Consider the following 24,072-nt stretch of genomic DNA (forward strand, 5'->3'; position numbering starts at 1 on the left):
TACCCTCTTGTTGAAGCAAGTTGTATATATAAATGCATATATGTATGAAGTAGTGAAAAAAAGGTGCTTACAAAGACGTGAAGCATCCTTTTATTTTTACCCGATACAGGGAGGCCTAGCGAGGGTACTTTATAACGGTGAAATTAAGCAATTAAAGTTCTGATTATATTAATATGGGTAAAAAGAGGATAACCTCTATCTCCCTCGTTCCCCCTCTCCCCCCAGCACCTCAGTTCCTCTGAGGAAGAAGGAAGCAGCTTTTGGCCTGATGCTGGAGAGCCCGGCTTTGCTGCTGAGCTTACCAGGAGAGCCGTAGAGCAGGTAAAGGATGACTTTGTGCATTTCTCTTCTGCCACCTCCTTTTCCATCCAGAGATGAAGGAAAGCACGACAGCCCGGTAAGCATGCTGTTGATTTATTAATGGATTCTTTAAAATGGGATTGACTGCAATATAAATTGTACTAGCGGAGCTTTTGGTGATTTTGTTTTGTGTACAGTTTAAAAAGGTGATGTTTATTTGTTGGTCTTTGGAGCTACTAACTACCTTAACTTCTGTCTTTACCCAAACTGTCAGTAATTCGTTGGCTAGGTTGGGTCATAAGCTCCTACATGTTTGTGATGGCAAAGGTGATGTTTCAGTCATTTCTCCAATGTTTCAGCCTGGAGGGAATGTAAATATAAGCATAAATGATTTTGAAAATATGCCTTTCTTTCTGTGTTTCAATGGCTTGTGCATTAGAGTTGGTATGGCTGACAAATCAGCACTGATTACTAATTAAAAAGCTGAATATATTAAGGAGTTTCACACTTCCATTTCTTCCTCGGATTGAAACCCTAGCTGTATGAGTGAGTGCTAGTGAAGCTCTAATGGATACAGTCTAATTACTTGCCATTTTTGCTTTGACTTAACAGTTCATGAATTACAGTAACTCTGACTGACAGATCATTGCTGATTACTAATTAAATGGCAGAATTTGGTTTTATGCACCTCCAGCTTTTACCCTCACAAAAAGCGACACTCCGTATCTTACCCAAAAAAGCTTTCTCTCTGCTTGTTTGTTGATGTATAAAAGCTGATGGTCTCATCCCTCTGGAATACAAAAGTCCCTACGGCACTTTTCAAGAACAGTAGTGGAGAAATATATTTCAAAAATAGAGTTCTGCTGTATTGCTTATAAAGGAGACTTTTGGAGAGAAACTGTTCAAGACGGTTGTGCTGCTGTTGGATGGGGTGGAGTTAATTTTCTTCAGAGCAGCTGGTACAGGGCTGTGTTCTGGATTTGTGCTGGAAACAGCGCTGATAATCCAGGGATGTTTCAGTTCCTGCTGAGCAGCGCTTACACAGCGCCAAGGCTTTCTCAGCTCCTCGCCCTGCCCCACCAGCCAGCCGGCTGGGGGGCACCAGGAGCTGCGAGGGGACGAGGCCGGCACAGCTGCCCCCAGCTGACCCCGGGGGTCTCCCACACCGTATGATGTCACGCTCAGCACGCAAAGCTGGGGGAGGAAGGGGGGGGACATCTGGAGCTACAGCCTTTGCCTTCCCAAGTCACCGCTGGGCGTGATGGAGCCCAGCTCCCCTGGGGGTGGCCCTGAACACCTGCCCGCGGTGGGCAGTGGGCACTGAATGCCTGGTTCCGCTCGGCTCCTGTGCGTGGCTTTTGCTTTACCAGTTAAACTGTCTTCACCTCAACCCACCGGTTTTCCCACTTTTACTCTTCCCATTCTGTCGCCCATCCCACTGGAGGGGAGCGAGCGAGCGGCTGTGCGGGGCTGAGCTGCCGGCTGGGGTTAAGCCGCGGCAGCAGCGTAACAGCTCAGCACGTTCATTCCCTTACGGATCAGCCCTCATTTCGTGAGCACAAAGAACAATCAGATTCTTATTCCTTAACCTGCGAGAGGGGACAATTCATCCCCTGCCACAGGTACTCCCTGGGCCACCCAGACATGAGAACAAATGCAGGAACGGATTGGCTTTCTTTTTCTCTCTCTTCGTTTGCCTTTTCTATTCAACATACTCAGAATTTAATCTAGTTCTTGACAGGGTTACTACTCTACTAATGCGTGATATGTTCTAATTTGTGATAGTGATCTGTAGAGATGAACTGTTGAGGTTGGGAGTTCTTCTCGCGGTGATGGCATCCCTCCAGCCCTGAGTGGCGGCGGGTGGAGCTACGGACAGCCAGCCACGGCACAGCTGCTAGCCCTCTTCTCACTAAATGCCCAGAAATACGCACTTCTGTTCTGGACTTTAAATCAGGAATAAGGGCTCGTTAAAATTGCTACAGATCTTTTCAAATCAACAATATCGCAACATGATAAACTTTTGTGTGTGCTGATTTCACTGAAATTGTTACAAAAACACAGCAAAACTTTTTTCCTAAGAATGACTTCCTCTGAAGGGAAATTATGCCTCTCAAATCTCTTTCAGTTTGTGAGCATGCCCCGAAGTGTATGAATATTTCAACACGTAGTTTGTGAAAATCCATCAGAGATAATGGTCAAGATCAAGGGTCAAAAGAAATGGTATGTTACTTGAGATCCCATATATCAAAAAGCACAGTGTAAGAATCCTTGGCATATAGGTGATCTTAATGGTCCCTTCTGGACTTAAAATGTATTACACAGAGAAACCATGAAATCGTTTTTATAATTTAAAGCTTTATCTTTGTTAGTAATTCTTCCTGTCTGAATATCACTGTTCACCTTAAGCAAAATAGAGATTATATTATTACTGTGAGATAATAAAAAGGACTCTGCATTACTGCGGTCAATACCCATAACAAATGTAAAATTCGGCATTCTCACGGGTAGCGGAAAGGTCCCTTTCTCGTTGCCCCCACTCCTTCCGTCTGAAGTTAAGTGTTTCATATCACTGCTATTAATAGCAACTCGGAGTAACAAATCTGTACAAAGACATGAATATGGCAGTGCCTGAAAAACAAGTCGTCCCATGTCATCGTAACTGAACCACCAGAGTAATGTTTAGAAAATCTTTATGAGCAAAAGAAGCTCATGTGAAGTCTTGAAACTAGGCCTTTTGACTGCAAGGCTTCAGGAAACAACTTCTGGTACTTGCCTATAGAATTCTGTCTTGTTTATGACTTTAAACGAGAAATAAATTGGAAGGCTTTACAAAGATGTATGGAAACCCAGGGAAATGGGGCAGCTGCTGTCGCCAGGCACTTCGGAGACCTACTGTGCCTCATTTTCTACATGTGCCTGGGACACGTGAGATCCGCAGCAGCAGCCTTGGTGAGTACCGAGATAGAGCTGGCGGCAGCTGACAGCCCGCGGGATGCAGAGGAGCCACCACGTCCTCCCTTTGACGAGGAAAAGACTCTGATGACTCAGCCCACGCAGTCAGTGCAGCAAGTGTGACCTTTCTAAAGGCGGCTGCCGTATGGGGCTGTTTCGCCTCTACTTTCTCCAATTTTCCCTTACTCAACAATGACCAGCTTCAAAGAAAAAGTTCACCGCTCTAATTGAATATTCTCCATATTGAGAAGGGTAAAAATAAACATTCTTCTCAGTTTATTCACGCATAAACTAGAATCATCCAAGTGTGACATCTGAAAGGAACTACATGATTATAATCTGAAATGAGAACAAAGTTCATCTTGTGCGATTTCTCTTTTTTTTTTTTTTTTTTTTTTTTTTCACTGGAGACCTTGAAAGAGGAAAAAGATTGCAGAATCTTAATACTCATTGAAGCTCAAGAAAGCCAGGGCTCTGCGCTCCTTCATTAACCTTTTTAGTATTCTGCTGGCTAATTGTCTGTCCGTTCCACCTTCTCCTCCCAGGTTAATGGGGTGGCTAACAGGAGAGGACAGGACGGTTGGCCAGTCACACCACAAAGCAAACTGAAAAGGTCAAAGTAATGCGCTGTATTATTCAGGGACTGCGCCTCGCCAGGTATCTTAGATCTTGTGTCTTCTCATGATGAATTGCAACAAGAACAGGAAACAGCCCAACGTGAAATTGGCTTTTGTGACAATGATTGTAGTTCAAATGGAAAAATGTAAAACTGTGGCCTGCTGTTGTTCTGGCTTTGGAGATTAGAGATGTGTGATCACATCTAGCCGCTGAATAAGCAACACGTTGCATTTGTACCACTTCTCAGCTGTGTTGTAAATATAATACAGTGTATGTAGTTTCTTCTAATTTTATCCATGGACTTTATTTTGGAAGTACTGTGTGGTGCCTAAGAGCCCTCCTGTGTCGTTGGTGTCAATAAGCTCACGATTAGTTTCTAGATTACTTAATATAAGACTCAACTTTTTAAGCGGTGGTTTGTTTAGAAGTATTAATGCCAACTCCTAGGAGGCCACCCAGAGTGGATTGTCCCCTGGTGTTTGCCACCTGTGTGGTCAAATGTGAAGGAACACTGGATGTGACCACTCTTTTCTTGTCCTTTAACATAAAGCAGAGGTAGAGGGAGATACTTGCAGAGGGCAGGAGTGTGGCTGAGGTGCTCCAAATTATTTTCTAAGTACTGTCTCTCTCGTTGACCACAGATGGAGGTTAGCGACAGCAGCCTACTGCTCAGTCCCTAGCAGTGGGTGCCGCTACCACGTGCCCTCATGTAGTCCCTACCACTGGATGTCACAAGCGCATCTTGTCTTCTGCCTCTGGCAATGCGTTATTTAATATTTCAGCTCTAGACCCATTCTCCATCACTTTGAATCACAACCTTGTGTTTTTACTGTACCCTTCTGATGGAAGAGACTCCACAAACGGCAAAAGTGAAAAACGTTTTTTTGAGACCAGCCGCTGTCTGGTCTGCCTTCTCTGAGTTGTAACTACATTGTAATCCAGTGGTAAACATACACCCAGCACCTGAAGGAGCTGACTGCTTGTGCTTGTTGTCCCTTCCAGGGCTTAGTACAGAAGTTCTGGCATTTGCAAGGAAGCAAGGATTGAAATAGCCAGCAGAAAAATTATGAGGCAGTCTGAGGGGAGAGGTTATTTATACCTCCCTCCCCCCTTTCTTTAAATTGGTGTAGTGTTCCTTGCTTTTCTTCGAGTGGTTTCGACTGACATCAGTTGCCTGGGGCCAGAGAACCTAGCTGTCAACTGATAAGTCACTTTTTGTGACAAAAAAAATCTGTGATGGAGGGAAACAAACAGCCATCATTCATTTGGAAACTAGTCTTTGAAAGAAAAGCGACCTGAAAGTGGAACTCCTGGGGAGTGGTGTGAGGTGTGCCCTTGTGTACGGGACCGCGATAGCCCCAGCAGCCACGGGCCAGGCTGGTTTTAATGGGCCTTTAACGAAGACCAGGATCAGGAATGAAGGCCAGCTTGTGGTAATATTTCCTGGATGGGAGGAGCCACGGTATATGTCATCACCCTATAGAAACTGCCAGCTAAGAAGCCAGAGGATCATTGTAACACTTTCTGCCATTTCTTCAAAAGGCAAGTTAAACATTATTATGTGGTTTAATTTTTGCGGGTGATCCTAGTGAATCTCATGCTTTAGAAACCATATTGCATGCAGCAAGCATCAGAAATTCACACACACCCGCCCCAGCCCCCCACTTCTTCCCCATTGTCCAGCCAAAACGTGGTATATTCATGGAGTAAAGGCTGACTCTGAGTCCTGAATAAAATACAGTGCAGATTTGGGAATCTGTGCATTGCAGTGGGTATTTGTAGAAAATGGCAATGCCCCTCCCCATGGCAGAGGCTCCTTTCATGTTTGCTTTGGGTTGTTTCGCAGCTGACTTCACCTCCCAACAAGTGCTTTAGGCTGTGGTGTTCTGGAGGCTAAAGGGCGCTGCAGCCTGGGCTTGGCTGAGATGTTTCCGACACCTTACAAATTGATTTGGGCTGTGGCCTCTCTCTCTCTCTCTCTCTAAGTGACGTATTGATCTGCGGCGTAAGACAGGTTTTCCGCCCTACTTGATATCTGAAAAGTGAAATGTCACATCTTGTCTCGGGTCCAGGTCTCTCGCGAAGCTCCGTGACGAGGCTGGTACATCTTTCTCAGTGCGCTTGGATCAACTCACTCATGTCGCGCAGGCAACTGTTTTTCATCAGCAATGTTGCTTTTTTGCTTCCAACAATCACCTGTTTTCAGTGCGCTTTATTCTTTCTCATCATTTTGGGCAAAAAGAACTGATTTTTGCGTTAAATATTGCAGAATTGTAAGCCAGCTTGCATCAAGTTAAGAGTATTTGTTTAAGAGCCTCATGATTTACCAAACTGTGTGTTGTGACTTGATGATCCGTGGGGAGCACTCTTTCTGATTTAGTGTGTGCCTGCTCATCAAAGATGGATGATTGCCACTACGTGTCATAAAACTTCATCTGACAAAACCAACTCCATAGCAAAATAATGCCATCTCCAAAGGGCAATAATTCTTTGTTTCTCTGTCCCACATGTTTAAGGAGCTCAGGCTAGCTCAGATTTTCTCAAAAATATTTCTTTACACTTATTCTGTTAACAATGAACAAAGGACCATCAAAGCTTTTGCTAGTTCTTTCTGAGTTTTCAAAACTCTTTTATGAGAGCCTAGGAGGATGGTTTCTAGCACCTAAAAATCTGTAGGGTTTAGACTCCTTTCTGTGATAAATAGATAACGGGACTTTAGCAGCTAAATACCTTTTGAGGTCCTGGATTTTTAATTGAATCTTAGGACTGGGGGGTTGCATTTTTCCTTTCTTTCTATGTTTTTATTTAAAAATCACCCTTGAAGGAGAAAATGGAATGATCTGAATGCTGTTTTTATAGGGTGAGGTTATTTTCTTACAAAATAAACACAGTCAAGGAAAAGCAATGCCAGCCTTAAAACAGCCCACGCACGTCAGCCAGGGGCACCTGCCAAACGCCAGCTGATAAGGTGATCTCTGTTGAAAAGTAGGTGCGTGGCTTTGCTCACTGATGACAGGGCTTAGGGGATTTGGGATGTGCTTCCTTGAAGACCAAAGTGATGTAAGATGTGCCTACGTGACAGACTGCTGCCATGGGAGTGCCAGATGTATGGCCGGTCCTTAACCAAGAGATTTACACTGGGGAAGGTGGGTGTGGTTATTTTCATCTCTGGAGTGCTTGTGCATATATATATAATATATATATATATTTTTTTTTTTTTTTTTTTTTAAACAGCAGTTACCATCTATTGGGGGGTGGGGTGGGGGTGGAAAAATCACCCTTAGGGCACAGACAAGAACGAAGGACTTTCCATTCTTAACCACATTGAACAGCTGAGCTCCTTTCTTTATTTTTTCCTTTTTGTAGTGTCGTTTGTCTTGCACTTGTTGCTGCAGCCGTAAGGTGCAGGATGCCACTTTTCACCTATAGATTGTATCAATATCTGTAGTGTAAGGCGTTAACCTGGGAAGAAAGCGATGTGAGGCTGAATTCTTCTTAGCTGAGGATGGAGGGATCCCTGTTTTCGGTGCCTCTTGGGTGATAATCAAGCCAGCAGGATTTTGTAGAGTTTGGATGCAGAATATTCTCAGAGCACAAAATACAAGTGATTTTTTTTGGCTGGGTGTTACTATTTAGATAAACAAGATGATTATAAATAAGCCTTTCACAGACATTTAGTCAAGCTAGTCAACACCAATGAAGTATGGGTGTGTCTTGGTAAAGGAACCCTATAGTGTGGGGGAGGCTCATGAAGTGGAAACGTGTCTTTTGCTGACCTGTCTATCAAATACCTACAGTGTTAATTTTCTTGTTTGCTGTGCGGCCATGTTTTCAGGGTCAGTAAGGGAAAGTTCTGCATTTCCTCATCCTCCAGTATCCCCAGTATGGGTGCTGTGTAAATTGAGTCCTCTTCATTTTTTCTGCTCTAGCTCTTTTCAGCCTTTTGTTCTCTAAATAATTGTCTTCTAATTGGTATAAGTAGTCTTCAATTAGTCCAATCTGCAGTTATAAAAAAGAAGTGTTAGAAGCATGTCCCTTCCCCTCTATAAAAACTTTAAAAGTTTGTGCACTTAGCTTATTTCAAAAGTAATTGTCATTAGAAAGAAAAATATGTGAAGGCACCTCTCGTACAATTGGCTGGAGTAGTGATACCCGATTTCCTAATTTTTTTTTTTTGGGGGGGGTCCTTTTCTATTTGGTTTCAATTACTTTACTGCTGTGGAATAGACACTTTCATTGAAATCTGTACATCTAAACCAGGAATTTATCACAACTCTGTCTTTAAATGGCATTGAAAAACAGCCACTTTAAAAGGAAGGGATGATGAGGAAATTAATCTTGGGCAAGTTTTTCTTGATAAAGAAAGAGAACAGACGCTTCTGGCATTTATATGCCAAAAATCAACACATGGAGACAAATGAGTATTCCACATTGCTGTGGTGAGAACCATTTTTCTATTAAATCAAAATGAAGTTCTGAATAAATATGTTTCCCTATGAATATAATACACTAGAGAATATAGTTAAAAGAATGGGTGACATCAGTGTCACTCCACACCTCCCCCTCCACCCCCCCCCCCCCCCCCCCAAAAAAAAAAAAAGTAATTATTTTACTGAAGAATGCATTCAGATAGACACATCTTCCTTGCAGGGGTGATTTCAAAACAACCAAAAATGTAGATTAATTGTACTGTGTACAGGTATGCTGTAAATACCAGGCATTCATAATTTCATGGCTATCTCTCCCCACACCTTACTTTTATTCATACCCTTTGTCAGCTTTTGCGATATGCAGCCTTTCTGTAAGGTGAAGATGAGAGCCATCTCCCTTCACACTGAGTTATACTCAAGACCTAGACCCTATATAATGTGAGGATCTAAAGAATCAATCTTCCAATTGCATTTTAAGCTGAATTAAAAAAAAAAAAAAGTCTGAATCTATCATCCTGACACACATTCAGTGGAGTGTGGCTTCTTTAGGCACAACACAGAAGAGCTGACTGTGAATTAATCTGAGCGTGGCTTCCTATTGTATTTATTCATATATTGAGCTGTTACTGAAGTGCTCCTCAGCCCTGAACGTGAAGCCGTGCCGTGTGCTCTGGCCATGGTTGGTGTCGAGGAGGGGTGCGCGTGTGTGACATAGATAGAAAATGAGGCGAGCAGAAAAGTTTATGGACCATATATCTGCCTCCCCGGGGTGCCGAAGGCACAAGGATGCATCTGGGAGAGGACCTCTGCTGCCTCCTCCCCACGATGCTTGCAGGAGTGACATTTTCAGTGGATCAGCTTTGCATAGCACCATGCATGATGCCATGGAAGAGTTCTCAACGGCGCTGGTGAACCTTGATGGACACTTGCTCATGGGCTTATACTCCTCTGTTTCCAAGAGATCCATTGCAACAGGAGCGTGGCGTGGTTGGGGCTCCCTGAAGACAGCCTCACGGGCTGGCTGTGCCGTGATGTGCTCACCGTATAAACATACAGAGGATTAGGGAAAAGAATCACTATGCTAGCCTCATTTTAAAGAAGCTGAATTAAAAGCTTAGGAAATCATTGATCTGGCCAAAACCACATGGGAAGTCTCGGAAAGACTCATCACTTAGTGCCAAGCTCCAGCTCGGGGCCTTAGCCATATTAAAAACAACCAGCAAACCCCCAAGACTCTTCTTCAACAGACCAAACAAAAATGTCTACGACACCTTCTCCCATGGTTAAAAGCTATCTTTTCTGTTTTGGGGGTAGTGCTTGCCTTTGGGTGAGCACAAAGGGTGGTAATAGGAAGGGAACTGGGTCTCGGGTGATGGGTAGGGTGTGGGGTGAGGGCTAAGGGGGCACCAGAAAAACAAGTTTTACAGCAGCTACTTTAGGACCACCCAGCAGTGCCCACGCTGCTGGCGATGCCACCAGACGACCCCTGTCGGATGATGTTCCTACCTCAAACCATGGCTTGGCTGCTGTTGTGTGCTTTTCATATTTATAGAATACCTGTCAGCTCCAGCCCCCCAAATAAGTTCTAATACAGCATATCAGGGGTTGAAATAATAGTTGCTTACATAATTACAATGTTACTGACACAGCTGATGAGCTGATGATGTTATTTGCACAGCAGTGATGGCATTCAAACCCTTGCCGACTCACAATGACACTGTATGCTTTAAGCCCTAGCATGATTTAAATTACCATACGAACACAATGAAAATACAATCTCTTGACAAGATAAAGGAGGCGTGGGGGGGGAATGGCTTAAAAATCCCTTTTTGGTGGCTGCGGTGTTCAGTAGTGCTTATTTATGGCTTTTTAGCTTGCACATTTCATTTTAAGAAGGTAAATTGGAAGCATTATGTTCTGCCTTTTTGCCTTGATTTAGAACCTTCTTGTGCCTGCTCTTCTGCTGTCTGACTGCAGTGAGCCACCTTTGGGGCTCTCGTTGGGAAATGCAGATTTTTAAAATCAATAGCTTTACTTTTTTTTTCTATATTCTTTTTTCTCTCCCCACCCTCTAACTCTTTAAATAAGAATCTGTGTGGTTGGGAGTAGGTAGAAGGACATAGCTCGTAGCCAGCCCAAGCGTGATTAGCCTTAGAGCAACAGCTGTTGTAGGGAAATGGATTTTCGAAAAGGCTTGTGACTTATTCCCGATAGAGCAATAGCCGGCCACAGGCTGCCGCTGGGACCGACCCCCAGGGTTCTGTAGCTGAACTTCGCAGCTACTCTAAGGCTGAAGCAGTGAAGAGCTCTGCGGGACGTGGTTCCTGCAGAGCATTTGCTGCTGGTGGGTGTCCCCAGTGATTCACGTCGGGCTCATTTCGGGCACGATCCCGAAAGCCGCCCAGAGCCCAGCACTGCTGGGCCAGTGCCCCGTGCTGCCTGTGCTTGGGTTGTTCCCCCAGCTCTGACCCCTGCACCGCACAGCATCCCTGCGTGCCGCAGCCTCTGCTTGGGAGCTGGTCAGCAGCAGCGTGTCCCACCCGTGGGGGCCGTGCTCGGCTCTCCATAGCTGAACTTGCTGCTTGACATCCTTGGAGCCAAGTCTCTTAAATACTCTCCTGAAGATACGAAACCCCACTTCTTCCACCTGCCCAGCTGTACAGTGTCTTTACAGTCTTTTTCTCAAATGCCTGCTGACCTGAGAACTTCTGAAACCAAATTGGGCTTCAACCTACATTTAATCCTCTGCTGCTATGATGTCTTACTTTTGGCATATGCTGTGTATTTCCACCCCCCCCCCACCCCACCCCCCCCCCCCCCCCCGTTACTCCCAGTAGCACAGTGGCAGCATTTCTACTTTGGATCAATGGGTACAGCCTTGGCCCAGCTAGAGGCTCCTCAGTGCATGATTGCCCATCTATTGAAGTTCCTTCCATTGCTTCCTCATTAGCTTCTGATTTCAGGCTGCTCCTGACCCTATTTCTTTCACTGGATTTTCCTCTCTGTCTTTAGTCTGGCTGTTGTTATCAGCTGGAAGGAAAAAAGGGGAATGAATGAAATGAAGATCAATTGGAGAGAAGGAAGAAATAGAAACAAAAGGTGCCTTTAACAAAATACATGCTTGGTCCACAGCACATCTGCGTGGTACCTGTAGGTGCTTTGGGATCAAGCTAAGCAGAGAAGCGTGGGGATCTGGGGACAGAAGTCTGCAAATGAGCCAGGTACTCAGCAGAGTATTTTGTGCTCTTTATGTTAATACTGAATTTATTTCGCATTGCCCCAAATTCTCCTTTTTACTTCAAATCCTTGCATTGATAATATGCTATGGAAGATATCAGTGGTGGAAATTGTTGATTTGGGGAGGGGCAGAAGAAAAAGCAAGGGAATTAACACCGAGAAAACAACTGGGCTTCTGCAAGAGTACAGATATATAGTGTTGGTGTTTCAGCTGTCTGCCTTTAGTTTTATACCCGTGAATCCACAAAGGTACCTGGGGAATTAAAGCAGTGGGCTAACACTGGGTCTGCATGCCTAATGCTGAGGGGAAATCAAGTTAGGATAAAGAGATCTCTAGCGGCTGAATGAAAATGTGAAGCAGGACAAGAAAAGCCAGCTTATCTGGCCCACTTGAAGGCAATGATACTATTTTTTCAGCCAGAGGAATGAATGGGAAGGACGAAAGCTGCATGTGTGCCCTCAGACCAAGAAGCTGCTGGCCTCGGCAGTACAGCCTTTGCTGTGTTGCCGAGACACCAGCGCAGAGCTGCAGCAGTGACAGGCTACATCTCAAAAGTATTTCTGTTCTTTTATTCTCGGGGAAAATCAGCTGAATGAGCAAGGTTGTGCCTGCCTTTTCCTCAGTGCCACACATCAATGCATTTTTATTCTGACATGGAGTGAGAAGGTGAAAAGCATAACAATTAGTGCACCAGAAGTACCTGGATGGACTGTAAGTGAATTAGTCTGCTTTGAATTCCAGTTCAGAGTTTACTGGGAGAAGAAAATGATCTGTGGTCTGTGCAAATACTGAGGCGACTAGCTCGTTCTTAACTGAAATGGTTTTACATCATTCTCTAAGCTTGGGCAGAATCTGTGAATGCTTATGTCTTTGGGACACTGGGGTAAGTTCATGTCCGCAGTGAAAGCGCAGAGCTCTTTGGGAAAGGCAATGCACCAGCATTAGCTGCTGCGATGAACTGTGGAGGGGCTAATCAGGCGAGGCAATATATGGTTTCCCTTTGGCTTAGGATTTGATTCGGACCTACAGGAGTTTCTGAAAATGACATTGTATAGATCCACACAAAGATAAGGAGAATACAGGCCTTGTTTGGAGCATATAAAAATATTTCTAATCCTGCCCTTTGGTACATGTTGTTCGGTGACGGATAAAGGGGAGAGGCTTGCCACTGTGAGCGTTCAGCCCTGCTCTCTGGATGCCATCCTGATTGATTTGCTCGCGGTGTGGAGGGATAAGTAAGCAGCTCTTGCTGGCTGCAGCTGAATTACAATCATTGAAAGATTTTGGTGTAAGGGACCTCTGGAGGTCACCTAGATCAACCTCTTCAAAGCAGGGCTTTATAGGCAGTTTGCGTCTCCTTTTCTGAAAATCTTACCGCATTTCTGGTAGTGCCCTGTCAGTCACTTCTGAACTTGCCTGGACGCATCTGCTTTTGCCCCGAAATACCACAAGGCAAGTATATACTTTGCCCTTCCTATGCACTCATAGGGATAAGGTTTCCCACATATGCTTCCTAGTTCTGTGATGTGTACCAGCTCTGATGAGGGAACACTGTGATACTATCCATCATTCAGCGTCGTTTAGTCCAAGTCCTGATGCGCCACAGATGTCATGAAACTTGTCAACCTTTGTGGCAAGGGGGCTGTTCCAAGGAACAGATGTCCATGTTTGATGGCTTACTGACTGTCCAAGGGAAGCTTCGTGGCTTGTCCAAAAATGGAGGAGCTTTTAAAAGAGCGGCATGAATTTGAATGCAAAGGCAAAATATCAGCTATTGTACCTGCTAAAGAGTTTAGAATGAAATGAGAAAGAGCCAGGATCCCACAAGGACAAACTCCTGTAGGAAAATAAATCTGTTTACAAAAATATTTAGATGGATAAGCAGCAAGCTGGCTCCATAAACTGTAAAACAGTAAAAGTTTGCCTTGCATGGATGCATCCGTACACGTTATCTATAACACCTAAACATCCAAACTTCCTAAATCCCAATACAAACTGTGGGAGTCACTCTCAAATAAGAAACAGGTACTTTTGAAAATATATGCAGGAGCTATAAATAACACATAATGGCAAAAATGTTCTTCTGGCATACAGAATCTATTTTTATTACTTAGGAGTTATTAGTAATAGAAGGCAAATGAGCTGCCTTCAAACGTGAAGTACCTCTAAACGTTTTCCTTTGTCTCCCAGAGCAACTTGCTAAAGCACTCTTTGGAGTGAATATAACCGGAGGAACAGTACTTGAAGGGCCTATGGGAAGTAGGGATGGCTGTACAGGGTGTGGAGGAAAAGCTACTGATATGTTGATAAAAGTTAAATCCCAATCTGTACCTTCCATTAAGGTCAGTTAGGACCTTAAAGGTTGCTCAGTATCTGGAAAAAATAATATCATGATTTCACTGTTTGTGTGTGAAGCGAAGCACGTTGGAGCGGCTACGGTCGCCTTTGGAAGGGAGCGGGTTTGCAGAGCAGCGCGTGATCTGGGCTGCTGCGGGCAGGGGGGTCATTTCCTCATGTTTTGGCGCTGTAACCCAACCGACTGCACAACCCTTGCCTTGGACCTGCTTCTAGAAACGTACATAGCTTCAAATGCTGATGCCAAAGATAAATATGTTGTCCCTCATGCTCCGTTCCTGTATTTTCACATGCCTCATTTGTATGCGCTGCCTTTCTTTAAGGAAAGGAGTCTGACAGACAGCTCTGCTGCACGTTTCCATCGCAAAGGAATGGGTTCAGTTAAACACCAGAAACCAGTGTTTGCCAGTAGGTTCTCAACGCACTGGTGAAGCTCCAGTGCTAAAAGCAGATGGAGGAAAGAATGTTTGTTGCTGAGGAACTGAATAAAATTATTGTTGATGCTGGTAATGAATTACACTTATTAACTACCTTACAACTCAGATGGTCCTTTTGTACTTGACAAGCTCTCCTGAGATCACTGCCCAGTGCGGTATTTACTATGAGCAGTCTTGTTGACTCGTACTGTTTTTCACAGCAGTAACAATGCCGGTAGCAAGCGTTTATAGGGCTGGAGACCTTCTCTGGTAGAGGGCAGCAGGTGAGCAGACTGCTCGTTTATAACTGCCAGCATGATTAGCAAGGGTTGGGGAAATGTTTATCTAAATCCTTACGTGGGGATTGTTAATGCCCAGCACTGCCTGTGATTTAACTGCCAGGCAGCTACAACCAGCTACATTATTCCAGTGTTTAGGACATTTACTGCTCAGTTGCTGGATTTGCTGCTATTTAAAATTATGCCGGTGACTTATCACACCCTATAGCTTGGTGGAACAGACCAAAGCTCATCACAAAACACTCCTTCCCAACAGCATTAGCAGTTGCTGTTGCTGTGATGGCCTAAGCATTATGGGTATAGATGATATCTGTTATTAGACCAGCTGATTCAGCTGGAAAACCCCATGCTTTTATGTACAGAAACTTTCCTTCGGATGTGGAACAGCAAACCTGAAGCTTCCCACATCTCTTCAGACTTGAATAAAGCCTTGTATACCCCAAACCTCGTAGTCAAGGCCTCTGTTTTGATGGTGCAGTGCTGGTCCAGCAGCGATCAGGAGGTATAGCTGTTTGGTGTGTGGTCACTAAATAGCCCGGCTTTATATTAGATACTGGTGTCTGCAGGGTGGGAAATGGGCAGGATGCAATTGCTTCTTCCAGTGTAGCTGAGGGCCATGTAGGCATCTTGCAGGTGCAGCTTTTCTTCTTTTGTATGCAAGGCAAAGAATCAGAGACTCCCAAGGGCAGGAATTTATTTTAGGGACCAGGAGTGTTGATAATGGCTGAAATCCCATTGTCACCTGTCTCTTACTCAGAGCTCTGCAAATGCTGCCACACTTTTATTGCCCCTGCAATGGGGCTGAAGTTATTACTGGGACTCTGGTTGCCTATATTTCTTCTGTGTTGCCTCAGCTTCAATGGGGCAGATCTCATTTTCTGCTCAGGCACCCTCCTAACTTCCTCTGCCTGGTCTGAAAACTCCACTCGGTGCCAGGTTAGAAACCTCTGCCACAGCTGCTGCTTGTTCCTCTCGAGGCTGTTGCTGATTTTGAGTTAATCCTTTCCAGGATATCTTAATGTGTTTTCTGTAATCTTAGCACAAAGTTGATCTTTGGTCAACTCAACAAAAATTTCTGCATTTCTACCTGGTTGCTCTGTTATTAGTTTCCTTCATTCTCAGTCTACTTGAATCAGTAGCACTAATGTTATTTTCCTTTTGCATTTGCACTTTCTGACTTTGTTACACATTAGACTAGCACTCCCGCTCCAGAAAATGTGCTTTTCCCATCCTTTTTTTCCCTTTTCACAATGGGTCCATGCGTTCATGAAACACCTGGCTGTATCACAGCCCCAAAAGAGAACAAACCAGGAACCAGTTTCCTCCTATTAATTCAGGAACAGTCAAGCTTAAGTCAAGAAAATGCACCAAAACGCAACAGCTTCTGAAGCCTGCCTGCTCTCAGAGCAAGCACAGTTCCCGGTGGCTGTGGCATGGGCTTGGACGACTTTACAAGACATTACAAAGTCATATACATCAAATAACTGTCGTAGTGGCCAGTACAATGCTATTCAGCATCACGTCTACTTTCCATCAACGTACTATGAATCTCTCTCCTTGCTCCTCTGGCTGACCGAAAGACTAGCAAGCCTATGGCCCTTTTCCATGGCTTGATTTTCAATTAAGAGATAATGTCAGTGGAAGAGCACAGTTCATCAGATAGTGTTCCCCTGCTGTTGCAGAAGGCAGACATGCAGTAAGCAGAGGTCAACTGCTCAAAATCTATGTGCCTGGCTAAAAGATTATATAATATGTTAGGCTAATTTCACTTCATTTCATATTCACATATATTAGTGCAGCATTTGTTGTATAGTTATCCTTATGTAAGTTACATCTGTTCTTTTATTCACTCATCCATGTTTGTTCTGCTTTCAGATTTATGAAACAGGCATTCCACTGAGCTCAGCAAATGATGGGCATAATAACTTATCTAAATTGCAAAGTATGTGATGCCCTTGAGGTAAACTCAGATGTGAAGGTTTTATGAAGTGTCTCACATGTGGAAGTGTAGGAATGTTTATTTGCCAACTTCTGTCTCTCCTTTGGCTGTTCATATGATGTTAAGAGGATCCTGTGAAAGTGCTACGAAAGCCTAGGGGCTAAACGGAGAAGTAGAACTACGTTATCTTCATAGGGGAAGCAGAGCCATACGGGCACCTGCGCTTATGGCTCTCGTCTCTTTGGACATCAAAAGTTTCCTGGTTGATAGGCTCTAAAGTACTGGTTGAATGAAATGCCTCTCAGTGTAACAATATTGTGAGGCTAATCCCTTTATATTTCTTTATATTTTCTCTTACAAGACCGCCGAGAAGCAAAGGCCCTATAGAGAAAAGCGGGAGCCTTCCTGCCGTGTTATGAACCTGAGGTACTCTAAGCCCTTCTGCCTGTCCACAGCTGCTAGAAAGTCCTGCAATGGCCATGCAGAGACCTGGTTCCCTGAGTTACTCAGGGCAAAGCGTTACTGCTAATCCCAGCATTCCGGTTCACATCAGGTGTCGCTTACATTGTATGTAACCCTGTCAGCAAAGCAGCTAGTCAGTAACGGCCAGAGCTGGCTGCTGTGGTAGTGTCCCCAGTTGCTTAAGACCCTCTGGCTGGACCAAGTTTTGTGGGACTGAGCTGCATTACCACCAAGTTAGCTCTCCTCAACCTCTCTTGGAAGTTTCCCGTCCATTGCTGTGGGCGTCAGAGGTTATTGCTTAAGCCACTGGGCTAAATCAGTCTTGTTAAAATAATAAATTCAAATGTAATTTGAATGAAGAAAAGAATTTACACTTTTAAATCCAGTAAACAAAATTACATTTCTACCCCTGTTCACTGGTGAAGACTTAAGCCTCTTTGAAAGAGAGGGTTTGATGCTCTTTCCCATAGTGTTTCCTATTGACTATTTTCAGAGGGCTTCCCATTGGTAAGGGTGGCTCTAGGGAAGGCCGTTCTTGTGTAATGCCGACAGTGTGATATTTAAGTACCTTTGTAACTCAAACTAGAACACAATTTGGACACAGCCAGTAACTAAAAATAAATTCCGAAGCCCTAGTATGGTGCCTTGAATCCTCTGTAAACCCAGCAGTCTGGCCACCAGCAAGTTCAGTTTGGGAATTTGTGACAACTATAAAAAGAAAGAAGGCGATAATTTTTTTTTTTTTTCAGAATGCCCATGTTCCTGAAGTAGACTGGGACTCAGTCCCTCCATTAATTGCTTGAAAGGTCTTAGACCCAGGTGTCTATTTCCCCAAACTGCTAATACAAAGCTCAGACTCTTATCCAGGGGACCACAAGGAAAACTAAAATCCTGGAGAAGAGGGATCTGGGGAGACTGACCTGACCCATTTTTCCTGCCTCTGAGGTATTCTTCAGGGATATCTAGTATGTGGGTAAAGCCTTTGTAGGAGGATGTTTCTTAATCTCCCAAGGTAACCTAGGGTCTCCTGGGCCAGCTCTCCACGTGGCTGGAGAGTCCCTAGCTTGGTAATACTGAGAAAGGCGTCTTCTGTGCAGCGATGGTCTCTTTTTCTCTGGCTAATTACAAGGTCATTTCTCACATCTTTGTATTTAAAGCTTCCAAAAATAATTAACCCATTTAATAAATTAGTTCATTTAAAAACATAAATTTGTCAGTGAATGGGATGAGCAGTGCAGCACCCAAAACACTTGAAGGTACACATATATTACTACTTTGTCAGCCCTGTAAATTCAAAATTGTCCAGATTAATTTCAGACTAATTTGATAAACTCTCCATTGTGACAAAAGGAGAAGTGTTTGGGTGTCAGGCTTTGTGCCCTTCTATGTCAGATTTCAGCCTGAATGAATTTTTATGGCTGACTCTAGAATATAAAACTCTGAAAACAGTGGTTTGTAACGGCAATTCTGACAGACCCTTTAACCATTTGGAAAATAGGCACTGCTATAATTCTGCTGCATTAGAGAAAAATTTTGAGTGCTTTCATTAGGTGCAACAGCTGTTTCTATTGCAAAAGCCAAACTTCATTGGTGGTAGCGTAGCTGTCGGCTTTCCAGAGCTTTGCATTTATAGCTGATTGTATAAACTCCTTTATGTTCTTTTCCACTTTCCAATGTATGTAAATTAATTCAATAGCAAAAATACAAATAACTACCTTGTAACTATATCTGTGTGAAGGTTCTTTGTAGGCTCCTACAATCAGCGTCATGTGATGAGTGAACTGAGAAATACTGAACTTTTCCAAATGGTTCTAGCATGAGTGACATGTGGTAATCCACACCACATCAATTTTTAATCATCATATTTAATCCTCCTTCCTAGTAATGTGTTGGAGTTCTTTAGCCTAGCGTAACGTTCTTAATTAGAGCTGATTTAAAAAAAAAAAACCCCAACAAAAAATCCAAGAAAAAAACCCAAGCTCCCTGTGTGTTTTCTTGTCTCCTCTACTTAAAGCAAATTTTTTCCTAAGCACATGCTGAATATGCTGAAATGAAAATTTGGAAAAAGGTAAAGTAGAAAAAAAGAGTATTTGATGATGCCTTTCATTTCTTTGTTCTGATAGAATATAGAAAAATACTTTTGTATTATGAAAAAGTGAGTTCTACTTGGAAAAGGATACTTCAAATCAAATAGTTACCCAAGCTGTCAAAGATGAAATGCAAAACTATGTTCTGAATGCAAACAAATTTTGAATCACCAAATTTTAAAATGGCAGAGAGCAGATTTTCATGGATTCACTAAATTATATTCCTGAATATTGAATTATGCACAGATTCATGTGGCATAATATGGGATACCGGCCCATTTTAAAATGTTAGCTCTATTTTCATTGAGATTATACTGAAAGTAAAAGTATAGGGGGAAATATAGAGGAGGTACATACGTATACACATATAAATACAATGAAAGAAAACACTTTGATTTACAGAATTTATAATGAAATATTAACCACTCTCTATTGAAACATGTGGGAATCTTTTTACCACTAACAAACTTTCAATGAGCCTTTAATAAATATTTAGGTACCTGTGTACTTGGTCTTACTTTCAGGTGTGACCCTTTCTCAACACTCTCTCAACTGTGGTTGTTCAAAGTTGTGCAAATCGGGCTGGTTATTCAAACACCTGAAGTTGGGCTGGTTATTAAAAAAATCTGATTTTTGAAATGCTTTGGAAAATGTCTTTGATATTTAAGTCTGTGTTTATTATATATGGCAGGCAATATGTATGTAGCTGTATAGATACATATAATTCATATCATATGTAATGTATGTCTTGCAAAAAATTCTCATACGATCTGTAGGCAGGTGTGAGAGATTTAGAGACTATCCTGGTGCAATGTAAGAGTGGTATGAATATTTATCCTTTGCTTTGCCTCACGAGCATTTGAAAGAGATGAAACCCAGCCTGACTACAGTTTTGGGCATTTAGCTTTTGGTTACTTTCTGAAAACATTCTGTACCTGGAAAACTTTATTAAAAGCCACTGATCTGACAGCTTACTGAGGCAATACACCTACTCAGACTTTCTTTCAGAGGAGATGCCTTCTGAAATTTTAATTCGAATTGCCTGGAAATACAGACTTTGAAAATACCTTGACCCTCCACCCCTGTGAATTCTTTCAGACATCTGTCTTATTTGCTTCTCCTGGTTACACCGACTTGGTGCAGCCAGGGTTTGGGTTTTCAGTATCTTCCCTGAGATCTGTCTATAAACCCAAAATTCCAAAGAGGGACAATTTCATGTCCTGCCAGTGCCGAAATTCAACCCCTCTGTCCTCCAGCCTCCTGCCAAAACCTGGAACATGTGTGTATCTGTCTCGGATCTGACAGAGCCCGAAGGTGTAGGGTACAACCAATGCTTTGAACCATTAGTAATGTTTTCCTTTCCTGGTGATGTGTTGCTATCCTTTTTTTTCAGAAGTGGCTGCATGTCAATGGTCTTGAATTCCCAACAGAGATGTGATTTGCTCTGGTTTAAAGACTTTGTAAAAACATAAGACAATTACATCCTAGCTTGACCTGTTATTCATTACATCGGGTCAGGTGCAGCTGTACAGATGTTGTGTACCAACACGAGACACCCCGCATTTCACAAATCCTTTAAGAATTACATTGTCTGGTTACTGTGCAGAGACTCCAGAAAGGCAGTAACATGTCTTTTACCTCTCGCATCACCGAAGCCTCATCTGAGCTCCGCTGGCGGACCTAATTTGTTGGGCTGAATTTTATTCCTGAACCACCCCACCCCCCATTAGCACAGTACCCCATATGACAAAGGTGGAAGAGAAGTATAATTATCAGTATAATTATCAGCCAAAAATAAGCTGTTCAGTTGTTGTTTTGTGGTTGTTTTTTTTTTTGTTTGGCATTAGATAACCACATGAGACCATTAACATGGACAAAGTTCAACCATAGGGGCTAAAGGAAATAAGAAACCTGTGTTTGTGGTTAGTGCCTGAGCCCTAACAGAGTTCATAGTATGCAGCCAGGTTTCAAATGGCACCTACTTTCTTTTCTACCTTTTAAGCAGGTATGACTCAGGTGGACATTTACTCCCCAAGGAACAATATACTCTCCTGCCCTTTGCTGCAGGTTTTTACCTTCTGAATTTTATTCCACACACGTCCTTTATCACTGCTTCTTCCTTCAAGGGTGTCCATGGCATCTGCCATTAGCAACCGCAGCTGTGGCACCAAGATAAAAATTATCAGTGTGGAATTCACACAGAAATAACTTCTCTAAATACACAGATTAAAACCTAATTAAAAAATCATTTGTACGCTGATGATTTTATTACTCATCTTTCACACAATAAGCACTGCCACCTCATCTTTGCTTTAGCCATTACACTGTATTATTGTGGATATAAAATACTTGACAATGGGTAAAAATCCTCTGGAAAATTTGTATTTAAGCCCATACGTTTTAATGCAGTAAATGTTTATACTTAGTAAAGGAAGACTTGGGTTGTAAAGAATAAAGGCTCCATATTTCATTCTTTAGCTGTCTGGGTTATTCTGTGTTGTACATGAATGCTTTTTAGTATTTTCTCCCAAGGCTAATGTATCATAATTTAAAGCAGCATGTAAAACCTCACAAGAGGACAACACTAAAGCTGAGATGCTTTTACTGTAGCTGGAAGTATCTAGCTCATTTCCCTGCTTTTACTATCCTTTTTTCTTTGGCAAACCTTCCCTTCTCCCCATCATTCAGCATAACAGAACATAAAAACAAGGCTGACAATTTCTAGTGTAAACTGTAAAAAGAAGCTGCAGGAAAATACTTGCTAATCAGTCCTTAGTGTTAGAGGGAAGGATAAAATTCAGGTTAGTTGTAGTACTGCCTCACTCCAATACCCTTCCAGGTTAGTCATAGCATCACCTTGCCCTGCACCCTTCCCAAACACTTAAAAATGTTTCAGTTGCTCTTAATTCAGTAAGGGAGAGATGAAGGTTGGATCCAGGGTGTCCTCCCGTGAGCAGCCATTGGCATTAGTGTTTAGGAACAAATTGGGAGAAACTTGTATTTAATACCTGTGATGTTGCTGTGTTCTGTTAGGTCTATTCCAAAATGTTTTTTTTTTTTTTGGTTAACCTGAACCCAAACAATAGTTTTTGGTGCCTCTTTCCAAATTTGTGACTCATAACAAGTAACAGTGCAGTGTAAGCGTAAGCATTCATTAATAATCTCCCCTCTCCGTACCTAGAAGGGCAGCAGTCTGGTGTGAGCATATAAGGTGATGAAACTTGAAACATCAGTGTTTAGGCTCATGTGCGCAGGATATAAAAATGCTGCCCTGAGATTCAAGGAGCAGATCTGGATTTCCTCAGGTTTACCTTTGCATTCAGGTTTTTGAAGGTAAAATTCTTTGTCTGTGTCCCAACACTGGGTAAAGGATGCAGGAAACCTCTTTTGAATCTCTAAATAAATTTGCTATGATTGGTTCCAGCCTGCTTTCTCTGTGCTTGTGCAGCCATTAAGTTGAATCTTATTGGTTCAAACATTTGATGAAAACTTTTATTATTTTTATCTTTTTTTGGTCATGCATCAGTATTCATGAAAAACAAACCTGCAAATTTCTGCCTCTGACTTTAATGTGAAAAGAGTCAAGAACCTGTCAGAAATTTTCCATCACAATACTTTTATGACAGATAATCTCCTTCTATGAATCCAGAATAGACATGGCCTAGAGATTAAGGGTATTAAGGGCAGAATGGGCAAAGCACAGTTCCTGCGTTAAACCAGGCAGAGGAGGAATCGATCAGGGGAAGGGGAGGGTTTCTCCATTGCTTTTCTTGGAGTGATTGTCTCTGAAGAACTGATTGAACAGCACCCACCGGGGTAGGGACGAGGACGTTGGTCTGTCACCCCTAAGGGGATGCTCTGACAGCCCAACCTGGTTGGTGATTCCACTGCTTTGGGCAAGAAATTAAACCAAGAAACCTCTCCAATTGAGGTTTGATACATGCTAATGAAAAGTGCCCAGCGTGTGCTCTGGTTTTAATTTTTATCACATAAGCTCTATTGGCAGGCAAAATGTGCGTGCCGCAAGAGTGGGCAGTTGGCAACCCACAGCAATTCTCCCAAAGCTGATCTGTTTTGGAAGATCCCCTCCAAGGAAAAATGCTACATTAATTAAAAAAAAATAAATCTTATCCTCATTTGATTTTAAATTGAAATAATTTCTGCTTTTTTAACAGGCTTTCATCTTGATTTGTGATGTACAAATATGTTGACACTGAAATCATAAACCTTGGAAAAATTTTCTTCAGGGTTTTTCTCCACTTATATTCAACTGTTCAAGCTAACTGAAATCTTTATTTTTCCAGGGTCTATGAATAAATACTGATCTAAAAACGCCTCAGTTGAAGCTCTCCGTGCCATAGATTAGGACTCTATTTATTTAGTTACAGGAAGACATTTACACAGAAGAGTTTATAACTGAAATGCCTTTGGGATCCTTTCTGTATCAGTGCAAATTACACTGTTATAAATTCAGTGTGTTTGAAACTTTATACAACTTATGCTGTATGTGATAATAAACATTTGGCATCTTTAGCATTTTCTAACTCACAATTTCACTGCCTTGCTTGGTCATAAACTCTTATCTCAGTTTTACCAATGTAAAGTCAGAATGACCTCAGAGGAATTACTTTAAATTTTTATTAGTACAAGTGAGATTAGAATTTGGCCAGTTCAGTTTTCTTCACGGTAAAATTTAGATAGAAATGTTGCTGAGCATGAGAAGCACACGGAGTCAGCATGGATGCTGTGGTTCTTACCCCATGGATGTGGAGGGGCTGCCCCTGTATCACCCATTGAGAGCTGCTGAATCACACCAGTACAGCCCAGTCACACGAGTGTTTCATCCTGCCTGGCCCCCAGTGAAATGAGGCGGATGGCAGGTAGGCTGAGCGAGCTAGGATCTTTTGCTCGCTCTCTGGCTGGTTTGGGCGTGCAGACCCAACGATGGGCAGCAATGTTCTGTGCTTGATGCA

General features: G+C 42.8%; 1 protein-coding gene across 1 annotated transcript in view; it reads right to left on the minus strand.

Annotated features, from left to right (window-relative positions):
• Positions 1-3,508: 3,508 nt before the first annotated feature.
• The window catches only part of SPATA16 (spermatogenesis associated 16), an 87,260-nt gene continuing 66,696 nt past the window's right edge, over positions 3,509-24,072 (minus strand). The window contains exons 10-11 of the mRNA XM_056358854.1: positions 21,175-21,258; positions 3,509-7,872 (exon numbers count right to left, since the gene is read on the minus strand). Of these exons, the coding sequence (XP_056214829.1) occupies positions 7,711-7,872; positions 21,175-21,258 (246 nt within the window). The 3' untranslated portion in view covers positions 3,509-7,710. The remainder of the gene's footprint in view (positions 7,873-21,174; positions 21,259-24,072) is intronic.

Source organism: Falco biarmicus, chromosome 13, assembly GCF_023638135.1.
Source record: "Falco biarmicus isolate bFalBia1 chromosome 13, bFalBia1.pri, whole genome shotgun sequence".
In the NCBI taxonomy this organism is placed as follows: Eukaryota; Metazoa; Chordata; class Aves; order Falconiformes; family Falconidae; genus Falco; species Falco biarmicus.